The 11,833-nt window shown below is 43.7% G+C and overlaps 1 protein-coding gene across 1 annotated transcript; it reads left to right on the forward strand.

Annotated features, from left to right (window-relative positions):
• Window positions 1-128: 128 nt before the first annotated feature.
• Window positions 129-11,729, forward strand: myo5c (myosin VC). Its single transcript, XM_067234349.1, has 39 exons — window positions 129-293; window positions 536-646; window positions 889-1,060; window positions 1,167-1,311; window positions 1,392-1,548; window positions 1,729-1,872; window positions 1,997-2,078; window positions 2,241-2,348; window positions 2,454-2,560; window positions 2,857-3,122; window positions 3,220-3,301; window positions 3,402-3,542; window positions 3,651-3,773; window positions 3,928-4,011; window positions 4,119-4,250; window positions 4,400-4,497; window positions 4,806-4,892; window positions 4,979-5,090; window positions 5,372-5,583; window positions 5,733-5,898; window positions 6,004-6,150; window positions 6,268-6,432; window positions 6,517-6,674; window positions 6,751-7,025; window positions 7,116-7,179; window positions 7,407-7,487; window positions 7,575-7,755; window positions 7,835-7,928; window positions 8,024-8,087; window positions 8,451-8,619; window positions 8,786-8,870; window positions 8,964-9,062; window positions 9,182-9,336; window positions 9,422-9,511; window positions 9,615-9,765; window positions 9,897-10,182; window positions 10,285-10,459; window positions 10,697-10,777; window positions 11,229-11,729. The coding sequence occupies exons 1-39, from the start codon at window positions 267-269 to the stop codon at window positions 11,379-11,381; spliced, it is 5,229 nt and encodes a 1,742-aa protein (XP_067090450.1). The 5' UTR covers window positions 129-266; the 3' UTR covers window positions 11,382-11,729.
• The last annotated feature ends 104 nt before the right edge of the window (window positions 11,730-11,833 follow it).

An 11,833-nucleotide genomic window follows, 5' to 3' on the forward strand; every position in this document is an offset into this window, starting at 1 on the left:
AGACTTGCTGAGGTATGTATCCTGTTCCTTTTGTTGTCTGAGTCCTTGTTCAAACGATCACACCCACAATGTCAAGCAGTTGTCACAAGACTACTGGGCGGTAGAGGAAGTCAAAGTCCAGCGCACAGGTGAGCGAGGCGTAAAAGTTGGACGGCGTTCCCACAAGCAGGGCGAAAGTAAACAGGGACGGCATGACAACGAAACGAGTAACCTATCGCACTTTGAAATAAACGTTTACGTGGTTAAAGGAATAAATATGATCAAACATGGCTCTGTTGGAACTATATACCGAGGTAAGAACGACGGGAATAATTTAGTTAATCTGTGTTACCTTTTGTCTTAAAAAGTTTACAGTATAACTGTTCAACTCACAGGGGGTTTATCAAACAGACAACAGAACATGTCAAATCTTGGTTTTCGCCTGGCCCAGTATGAAACAAAAGCTTAAATGTTTGACAGGATTAAATGTGTAGTGGAATGGTTTTCAGCAGTCAAGCACACAGCTTAATTAACCTTTTATCATTTGATCTTTCAGTACAATAGAGTGTGGATTCCCGATGCCCAGGATGTCTGGAAATCTGCAGAAATTCGCAAAGACTTCAAATATGGCGATGATACACTACATCTCCTACTTGAAGATGGCACAGTAAGTAGTGTATTACTTGTTTTTATGCCTCACGTTCAATGTCCAACACCATACGCCAGCAGTATCACCAATTCAAGCCTTATTACTTTGTAATAAAAATATGGCTACCACTACTTTGAAAAAGAAAAAATATCTATGGAATTACCAAACCAGGGCATCCATCAGCCTACAATACAGCCCTAGGTGAAATGCAGTATTTGGAGAAAACAGCTGACTTGTTTGCATACTTTTGTACTTGACAGGTGCTGCTCTACCCCTTGGACTCTGCAACCCCTCAGCTACCTCACCTTCGCAATCCTGACATCTTGGTGGGGGAGAACGACCTCACAGCACTCAGCTACCTGCATGAGCCTGCTGTCCTCCACAACCTCAAAGTGCGCTTTGTGGATTCCAAAATCATCTACACCTACTGTGGTAATGCAAGAAATAAAAACGACCTTTGAAATTAATAAATAAACATGAAAGGATGGAAAATGTTGTTGTTGAAGAGTTAGAGTTTGAAATGTCCTTTGTTTTTCAGGCATTATCCTAGTGGCTGTCAATCCTTATAAACAGCTACACCTTTATGGAGATGCAGTCATTCATGCCTACTCTGGCCAGAACATGGGGGACATGGATCCTCACATATTCGCAGTGGCTGAGGAAGCGTACAAACAGATGGCAAGGTAACATTTGTAATGAGCTGCAACTTTATGTCTGGCTACAGAACAATAAAATATGTAACCAGAAGCAATTCATTTTCAAGAAACAACAAGAATCAGTCGATCATTGTCAGCGGAGAGTCTGGAGCAGGGAAGACAGTGTCTGCTAGATATGCTATGAGGTACTTTGCTGTGGTCAGCAAATCTGGCAGCAAAACACACGTGGAAGACAAAGTTCTGGCATCAAACCCAATAACAGAGGTACAGTATGTTACAGTATGGTACAGTATATTATAGTATGGTACAGTATGTTACAGTATGGTACAGTATATTACAGAATGTTACAGTATGGTACAGTATGTTACAGTATGTTACAGTATGGTACAGTATGTTTGAAATCAGACTTGCAAGTGTGTACTCATATCTTGGACCCACTGTCAGGCCATAGGAAATGCAAAGACAACAAGGAATGACAACAGCAGTCGGTTTGGGAAGTACACTGAGATCAGCTTCGACAGGAGGTACCAGATTATTGGAGCCAATATGAGGACATATCTTCTAGAGAAATCCAGAGTGGTTTTTCAGGTCTTTAATCATTTTACTTGTGCTTTATTTATTGTTTATGACGTAGATCATCTGGGTTTCACTTTCAATACTTGAGTTGTGCTACTGTTTCTCCGTTCTGAGCAATGCAACTTTGGCTCCACAGTCAGAGAGAGAGAGGAACTATCACATATTCTACCAGATGTGTGCTTGTGCTGATCAGCCAGAGTTCAAGAGTTTGAGACTGTGTGAGTACATCACTATGGGACTGCAGCAATTCAGACTGCATCAACAACTGGCTTTCATTATCACAGCACAAAACTGTAGATCAAAAATGAAATCTCAATTTCGGCACCTTACATATAGTAATAAAACAGTGGTGTTTTCTGGACTGTGTTGTGTGTGTTTAGTGAGTGCAGACAAGTTCAGGTACACCAGTATGGGTGGGGAGATTGAGATTGACGGTGTGGATGACAGAAAGGACATGGCAGAAACACTCACAACCTTTTCCCTTCTGGGTAAGAGTCACATCTCTTCACATTAACAGACCATCAATGGTCATATGTTCACCAGCATACAGTACTAACTTATCTATCTTCTTGTTGTTCAATGTCATCTTTTAGGGCTAAAGGAAGACTTTCAGTCTGACATTTTCAAGGTCCTAGCGGGAATCCTTCACTTAGGAAATGTTGAAATCAGACATGTTGGTGGTGACCGATCCTCAATTAGCGTGAGTTTGAACCAAACCTTTGATGCCTTTCCGAACACGTACATAGCGACAACGGCACTTTTTCGAAAAAGTGCCGTTGTCGCCAACCCTGGAGGACGCCACCTGAGCGGTTAGGGAATCGGGCTAGTAATCAGAAGGTTGCCGGTTCGATTCCCGGACATGCAATGACGTTGTGTCCTTGGGCAAGGCACTTCACCCTGCTTGCCTCGGGGGGAATGTCCCTGTACTTACTGTAAGTCGCTCTGGATAAGAGCGTCTGCTGAATGACTAAATGTAAATCTCTCCCCGGCCCACAGTCCAGTGATCCACATCTGGCTGCGTTCTGTGAGCTACTGAGTGTAAAAGCAGAGGGAGTGTGTCGTTGGCTGTGCCATCGAAGGATTGTCATGGTGACAGAGACGGTGGTAAAACCAGTCCCAAAAGAGAGGGCGGTCAATGCCCGGGATGCACTGGCCAAGCAGATCTATGCCCACTTGTTTGATTGCGTCATCAGCAAGATCAACGCTGCCCTGCAGGTCCCAGGCAAGCAGCACACCTTCATAGGAGTGCTGGATATCTATGGGTAACGTATAAACATGGCTGTCTGTTTTGTTTACTGTGTGTGGTACTTCAGTTACAATGTATGTCATTTTCATGCTAATTCTTTTTTGTACCCTCAGCTTTGAAACCTTTGAGATAAACAGCTTTGAGCAGTTTTGTATCAACTATGCTAATGAGAAACTTCAGCAGCAGTTTAACTTGGTATGCAACATTTCCTGTTTGGCGTAAGTACTGTACTGCTTGGCCTACATTATATGGTTGAATGGCTAAACTAAATGATTTTTTTTTCTTTTCCTTTTAGCATGTCTTTAAACTGGAGCAAGAGGAGTACATGAAAGAGGATATCCCATGGACATTAATAGATTTCTATGACAACCAGCCTGTCATTGACCTCATCGAAGCCAAAATGGGAATCCTGGATCTTCTTGATGAAGAATGCCTGGTAAAGAGCTTTCAGTTTCACCTAGATGACTTTCTGAAGGGTGGAATTGTATTGCAGGTTTTCTTGTTCCTGATCTTTCACTACTCATTATGTTTGTATTCTCTTCAGTTTCCCCAGGGAACAGATCAGAACTGGCTACAAAAGCTGTACAACTACCTAAAGGAAAACCCTTATTTTGAAAAGCCAAGGTTATCAAATGAGGCTTTTGTGATTCAACACTTTGCAGACAAGGTGCAGTCTCTGGCCCTTTGGAGAGCCATATATAACCCGAGGGTCATCTCTCTTGGTGTTCCCCGGAGAATGACAGATGTCAGATATTTAACATTGTCATTACTGCATGTTCATGATGTGATATAGCAAGGTTTGAAAGGTATGCTGCTTACAGGTGGAGTATCAGTGTAAAGGTTTTCTGGAGAAGAACAGAGACACGTTGTATGAGGACCTCATTAACACGCTGAGAACCAGCACGGTAATGCCAAGCTTGACGTATGTGTCACATATTTCATTTATAAATGACACATCTAAAACGTTTTGAACTCTTTCAATGTGTTTCCTCTACGGTTCATTTGAATTCAGTTTCCGCTACTGGCCAACTTTTTCCACGAGGATGAGAAAAGCGTCTCGGGAATGAAAGGCATCAAAGTGAGGCCAGCCCGACCTGGTGTAAAGCCAGCCAACAAGCAGTTCAGAACCACAGTGGGAGATAAGGTACCAGTGTTTGCTCTGCGTCGAAGAGATTAGGAAGTGTCACCTTCCCTAACCATATTAGGTTTGTTGTGCTGTGTGGAGCGGGCTCCACCATGTTTGTTTTACCTGTCCTCACCTTATCTTCATGTTATCCCTGTTGTTCCATGCAGTTCCGTGATTCCCTCTACCTGCTGATGGAGACCCTCAACGCCACCACCCCTCACTATGTGCGCTGCATCAAGCCCAACGAGGAGAAGCTTCCGTTTGAGTGAGTGGACAACCACTACATTGGTGCTCTACCAGGATGCCTTTATCTAGTATACGATGCATGAGTTGGGTAGGGAGTCAGGTGGCTGAGCGGTGAGGGAATCGGGCTAGTAATCCGAAGGTTTCCAGTTCGATTCCCGGTCATGCCAACTGACGTTGTGTCCTTGGGCAAGGCACTTCACCCTACTTGCCTCAGGGGAATGTCCCTGTACTTACTGTAAGTCGCTCTGGATAAGAGCGTCTGCTAAATGACTAAATGTAAATGTAATGTAATGAGTTATAAAGGAAACATCTCATGTGCCTTGTCAGATATGACTCCAAAAGGGTGGTGCAACAGCTCAGGGCGTGTGGAGTCCTTGAGACCATTCACATCAGTGCACAAAGTTATCCCTCCAGGTGAGCCTTGATTTGAGCTCCGTTCCTCACCTCACCTTACTCTACACGTGTAAGATTGTGTCCCCTAACCTGCTATGGTTTCACAGGTGGACCTATATTGAGTTCTACAGCCGGTACAGTATACTGATGACCCAGCAAGAGGTAGGCCTCAACGACAAGAAACAGACTTGCAAGACAGTGCTGCAGAGGTTAATTCAGGTCAGTAAAAGAAAACATAGCACACTGCACAATATCTCACTGTTCCTCATTTTTCTCCTTCTTTCCGTCAACGCTGTATTGTACAGTTCTTTAGCATACACAGTACAACTCTGGGGTAATTCAAATATAATAGACCAGACCATGCAGTGATAAAATATCAAGAGAGTAAAAGCGCTAGTTTCACAGAAGGAATATAACAAATGTATTCATTTTATTATCTAATTTCCCTCCTTGTATTCCTTTGGATTTGTGTGTAATGTGATCCCAAATACGACCTCCAGGACTCCAACCAGTACAAGTTTGGTCGGACCAAAATCTTCTTCCGAGCAGGCCAGGTGGCTTACCTGGAGAAGCTGCGTCTGGACCGGTTGCGAGGGGCGTGCGTTACGATCCAAAAACACCTCAGAGCCTGGAGCCAGAGGAGAAAGTATCAACGCATGAGACTCGCGGCCATCACCATCCAACAGTACATCCGTGGCCAGAAAACAATCCGGTGGGAGAGGATCTGCACATCATCACATGCTAAATTAATACTTTCTCTTTCTCTAATAATTTCTTTAACTGGCATTGAGCATCTCTTCACAGAATTTTGTAAATTGTTTGGTATAATTGTGATTTATTATATTTATATCTTCACGACAGAAAAACAGTGAGTGCTGCTGCATTGAAGCAGGGCTGGGCAGCAATGGTCATTCAGAGGCGATGGAGAGGATACCGGATGCGGCAGATATACCATGTGGTCCAGCTGGCAACTGTTACCATACAAGCCTTTACACGAGGCTGGACTGCCCGCAAACGCTTCAGAAAGGTGTTTTTATTTGATTCGAAACAAACTTAATAAATTACATTTAGATATGATAGCGGGAGCAGAATTGTTTATCAATGCATGCTATTGTGTGGACTTTTACCTCAGATGGTGGCTGAGCAAAAAGCCATGATACTACAGAAATATGCGAGAGCGTGGCTCGCTCGACGGCGGTTCCAGACCATGCGTAGGCTGGTGATGAATGTCCAGCTCTCCTTCAGGGTTCAGCAGCTGAGAAAAAAGGTTGAGGAGCAGGTGAGATTATCCCCCAATATGTTCGTTTTGAAACGTATCAAGCCTTTGTTATTAAATTCCTGTGTCGTCAGGGTCAGGTGATTCCCCTGTCATAAGAATGTGTGTTTTTGTTTTTAGACCAAAGAGAATAATGGGCTACTGGAGAGGCTGACAGGCCTGTCTACTGCACATGCCCACAGTACAGACAAGCTGCAGAGTCTACAGACTCAGCTGAGCAAATCAGCCAATGAAAGGACAGTCCTCGAGGAACGAGAGAAGAAGAACAAGGAAGATGCCAGTCAGGTATGCCTAGTCTCATATTGCACGTTATGGCTGTGTCACGATTATCAGAACATTACATCCTTGTTTTTATTCTGTCTCTTTCAGGCTATAGCCCAGCTTCAGAGAGAAATGGACAAGCTGATCCAGGAAAAGGAGACCCTAGAGAAGAAGCATGTTGAATCTGGCCAAGAACTGAAAGACAGCTTGGATCAAATAAAGACAACTCTTCAGGAAGATATGGAAAAAGAAGAAAGACTGAGAAAGTAAGGATTTTGGAACTTGAGGAAGTACTCAAGGAGTTCAATCCACACGCTGTTTGCTAATTGTTTCCCTTGTCAGGATCGCAGAGAACAACATAGAGATCCAGAGAGAGGACCACGAGAAAGAGGTGGAGGTTCTGAAGGAGGAGATAAGAAAACTGAAAGAGGAGAGGAACCGTCTTCAGAGACAGTTAGAGGAGGGTGGTCGGGCCAACACAGACCTGCAGGAACAGGTCGTCCAGCTCACCAAGCATGTCAAGGTTATACCAGAGTTACGGAAAGAGCTTCATAACCTGCAGTCCCAAAGGAACGAACTGGATAAGAAGATGAAAGAGCGATCAGAACAAACACGAGGTAGATGTTTTGAATAACTTTCAACTGACATTAACACTGATCTGCCAAATATGTGATGTGTACCTGTTTCCCGTTTCCTGTTTCCTGTAGCAAAGGTGAGTGGGATTACAAGACAGCTGCTTGGAGGCATTGTGGAAGAAGAAGTGCTTTTAAGGTGAGATCATATTTCAGTTTGATGATCCTAATACTTCTGTTTGTACCCAGCGATACCTTAGATTACATACAGTAAAGTTATATGTAAGATTTGTTAAAGGTGTTGGATTTAGGTCAGCTGGAAACACTTATCTAAGACTTCTTGAGAAGGTCAAATGACATTATGGCCAGAAAATTACTGCAGACTGGGATAACGTGTTTCAACTGAAAAACTTTCTATTTTAAAAGGATGACACAAGATGGCCCAGATCAGCCATATGAAGTCGAGGATCTTCGCACTGTCTTTGATGGACTGCAGAAAGCGACCAGGTCTGAAGATATTTTCCTTCCGACAAACTGGTCTGATCCAGTTGTCACTTCCATGTGGATGGTTCCTAATGGTTCCTGATCTTGCAGGGTTCTGGATACCCACCACAAACAGCAGAGGGAGGGCTACGACAGTCAGCTTGAGAGTCTGCAGTTCAAGGTGGAGCATGTACAGAACGAGAACAACCAGCTCCAGAAACTTTTCAATGAGAAGAGCAACATCACCGACAGCATTCGCCAAGAAGTGGCTAGGCTGAACACTGAAAACATGGTAGGGAGAAACTTAGCTGTGTTCAGAGGGTTAGACTAGTGGGACGTGTAATTTGTTTTCTAACTCTTCTGATACACAGGTACTGCCTGAGCTGAAGCAGCAGGTGTCAGAGCTACAGAGACAGAAGCAGGAACTGGAAGTCCATCTGGAGGAGCAGACCAAGGAGCTGACAGGTACCTGATGTCTTATTCATCAGTTCCCCCGTGTATCCAGCACAACTTCATTGCATCCTACACAAATTGTCTATCCTTCTGCTTGTGTCCTTTAGAAAGAATGGAGGAGATTTCAAGTCAGCATCAGAAGAAGATTGAAGAGGACGTCTCCCATCGCAGGTACATTTAGTCATTTAGCAGATGCTCTTATCCAGAGCGACTTACAGTAAGTACAGGGACATTCCCCCCGAGGCAAGTAGGGTGAAGTGCCTTGCCCAAGGACACAACATCATTTAATTAGGCCGGGAATCGAACTGGCAACCTTCTTATTAATAGCCGATTCCCTAACCGCTCAGCCATCTGACCTCCAGGTCAGGTGTGACGTTAACGTCTTTAATTCGATCCGAGTCGTTCTGGGACAGATGTTACCTTACATTTACATTTAGTCATTTTAGCAGACGCTCTTATCCAGAGCGACTTACAGTAAGTACAGGGACATTCCGTTACGTTTCCATTACGTTACCTAACGTGTTTCTTGTGAAGGCTGGTGGAGCTAAAGGCTGCGGAGTTAGAGCAGGAGAAGAAGGAGCTGGAGAGGAATGTGGAGGAGCTTGAGGAGGCGAACGAGCAACTGAAGAGACAGCATCAGGCAGAGAGCGATGCCAAAGTCAGACTAAGTCAAGAGGCATCACGATTAACCGCAGAAAACATGGCAAGTGTTTGTATGTGCGTACAGTGTGTGTGGTGTACAGTGTGCACGTGTGTGTGTGTGCGTACAGTGTGTGTGGTGCACGTGTGTGTATGTGCGTAGTGTGTGTGTGTGTGTTAAAGTATACAGTTCACAGACACATCTTTAATGCACTTCAATATCATCCCAGGACTTTGAAGAACAACTTGATATGAAGGACAGACAGATTAAGAAACTACTCAATCAAATAAAAAGCATTAAGACCTCTGATAAAGGTAACCCAAACTATCTATACTCTCAGTATATTTTCAAATTAAAAGTTTATTTTAAAAATATATTAATGTGTATTCATATTTGATCTAATTAAGAAAAACACACGCCGATACCCAGTATTCCTAAAGAATACCATGGAATGTTGGAATACAACAGAGAGGATGAATCAAGAATAATCCAGAACCTAATTCTTGGTAATATGTGATGCCAGTCTGTGCTTTATGTTTTAATTGTTATTTGTACAAGTTACCATTGACGTGCATTCTCTGGATCGTCAGTGTTGTTCCATGTCTGGACATGTCTCTGCTTGCAGACCTGAAACCCAGGGGGGTTGTGGTGAATATGATTCCTGGCCTGGCGGCCAACATCCTTTTCATGTGCGTGCGTCACGCCGACTACCTCAACGACGGAGCCAAGCTCAAGTCTCTCATGAATGCTGTCATAAACGGGGTCAAAAAGGTCATCACGGTAAGTTACGTGCTGATCACTGCTAACAAAGTGCTGTCTTGCGTGGCAAAATGACAGATGAAGACCGAATGCATTTTCTTTTCAGGATCACCATACAGACTTTGAGGTGCTGTCTTTTTGGCTCTCCAACACATACCACATGCTCAACTGTCTAAAGCAGTACAGTGGGGAGGAGGTAGGGATTTAATCTCTCACTAAACTTCCAGCAAACCCGCTGCTCTCAGAAGCATCAACAAGCATACGTAATCTGGAACTTTCCTTGTCACTTCTGCTTAAAGGAATTCATGAAACAGAATACCGAGAAGCAAAATAAGAACTGCTTGCAGAATTTTGATCTGTCGGAACACAGACAGATTCTCAGTGACTTGGCCATCCGTATCTACCAAAAATTCATCACGGTCATAGAGAAAGCCCTAACCCCTATGATCGGTATGTAACTGATACTTGCACTTCAAACACATCGTGCCTTTCTTCTTTCAGATTTGTCGATGAAAATGTGTTACCGTCTGATTTCACGTTGTGTTGACCTGACATGAGAGAGTTGCTGCTTCTGTGCCCAGTGCCCGGCATGCTGGAGCATGAAAGCCTACAGGGGATCTTCAGTATGAAGCCCACTGGCTTCCGGAAGCGTTCCAACAGCGTCTACGAGGACACGGAGGCGTACACTATCTCCTCCATCCTCCAGCAACTCAGCTTCTTCCACATCACCATGAGCCAGCACGGCATGGAGACGGAGCTCATCAGACAGGCCGTCAAGCAGCAGTTCTACTTGGTCGGCGCCACCACCCTCAACAACATCCTGCTCCGCAAAGACATGTGCTCCTGTAGGAAGGGCATGCAAATTAGGTGTGTGTGTGTGTGTTCGCGCACATTGGTGTCTGTGTGTGTCTCTGTGTGTGTGTGTGTTTTTGTGTGTGTTATGTATCGCCCCCTTCCTGTGTGCCTTAGGTGTAATATCAGCTATCTGGAGGAGTGGCTGAAGGAGAAGGACATGCAGGGCTCCAGTGCCATCGACACTCTGAAGCCATTGTCTCAAGCTGCCTGGCTGCTGCAGGTTAACAAGTCCACTGAGGAAGACGCAAAGGAGATCATTGAACAGTGCACTGAACTCAACCCTGTTCAGGTACTGCTCACAGCTGAGCACTTAAGTGTTTTGTTACATAACACTCCATGGACACATTGAATGCATGGACACATAATCCATTTTATGTTTGTTTTTTTAAATAGTCATAATAATATTAAAGTGAAACCGGTCTTTCCAAAAGGTTATATAAAATATAACAAAACATCACATACACTTATATATATATATGATATGGTCACTTATAGTTTACTCTATTGGTTTGTTACTCTGTGCTAGATTGTGAAGATTCTGAACTCCTACACTCCCATCGATGATTTTGAGAAAAGGGTGGCACCGTCATTTGTTCGCAAAGTTCAGGTGAGACATTGTTCATTTAGTTTTAAGTAGAATAGTTGGCAGTAGACCTCTTAAGCGTACATTTACATAAATTCCTTTGTCAGACGCTTGTTGCCAAAGCGACTAAACAAATAACGTTCAGTCTGTAGACACAGTGTACTATTTGGGGAGTCAGGTGGAGTCAGGTGGCTGAGCGGTTAGGGAGTCGGGCTAGTAATCTGAAGGTTGCCAGTTCGATTCCCGGCCATGCCAAATGACGTTGTGTCCTTGGGCAAGGCACTTCACCCTACTTGCCTCGGGGAGAATGTCCCTGTACTTACTGTAAGTCGCTCTGGATAAGAGCGTCTGCTAAATGACTAAATGTAATTGTACTATTTGAAACTCATCATTTGTACTTTTTCAGCAACATAGATGATGTGCTGTAGCTCTCACTCCTGAATTGAATGTCTCTGATGTGTTCTCTTGGACCCAGGCGTTGCAACAGGACCGTGAAGGCTCCACTCATCTCATGCTAGACACACAGTATCGCTTCCAGGTCACCTTCCCCTTCTGCTCGTCCTCCCAAGCTCTGGAAGCACTTCAGTTACCTAGCAGCCTCCGACTGAACTTCCTCTCCAGGATCTAACACGGCCAGCTCTTCTGATCAGCCAGGAAATCAGGACCCCATTGCTTACAGTTATTACCGTGAATGTGGTTTGATGTAGACTGTGCCAAGTGACTGCCAAGCTGAATAAGATGATGTTTGTGCTCTAAGTGCGGGGCAGAACTTTGATTTACTACCATTTGTAAGTGAATTAAGGTTTGCTAATGTAATGATTGATTCAACAAAGTTCATATTTAAACAACCACGTCACCTTTAGTACAGGTCAAAGCTTCATCGGCAAACTTTTTAAAATGTTTTGACGTGCACTTTTGAGTATTTTCTTACAAATCTGAGTGTATTTTAAATAAATCGTTTTAGTCTGTTATGACTTATTACATTTTTTTTGTCTGTATTATTATATTTCTATTTATGTCAAACTACTTTTCAGTACATATTTTATTGATAGCATTTGAAATGCGTAGCTTTTTGCTCTG

Source organism: Osmerus mordax, chromosome 4, assembly GCF_038355195.1.
Source record: "Osmerus mordax isolate fOsmMor3 chromosome 4, fOsmMor3.pri, whole genome shotgun sequence".
Classification (NCBI taxonomy): Eukaryota; Metazoa; Chordata; class Actinopteri; order Osmeriformes; family Osmeridae; genus Osmerus; species Osmerus mordax.

What these genes read in the sequence shown, in the direction of transcription:
- myo5c (XM_067234349.1), top strand. Translation starts at nt 267, where the DNA reads ATGGCTCTGTTGGAACTATATACCGAG. An exon ending in ACACGCTGAGAACCAGCACG is followed by an intron (nt 4,012 to 4,118) that starts GTAATGCCAAGC and finishes ATTTGAATTCAG; the next exon opens with TTTCCGCTACTGGCCAACTT. An exon ending in AAAGAAGAAAGACTGAGAAA is followed by an intron (nt 6,675 to 6,750) that starts GTAAGGATTTTG and finishes TTCCCTTGTCAG; the next exon opens with GATCGCAGAGAACAACATAG.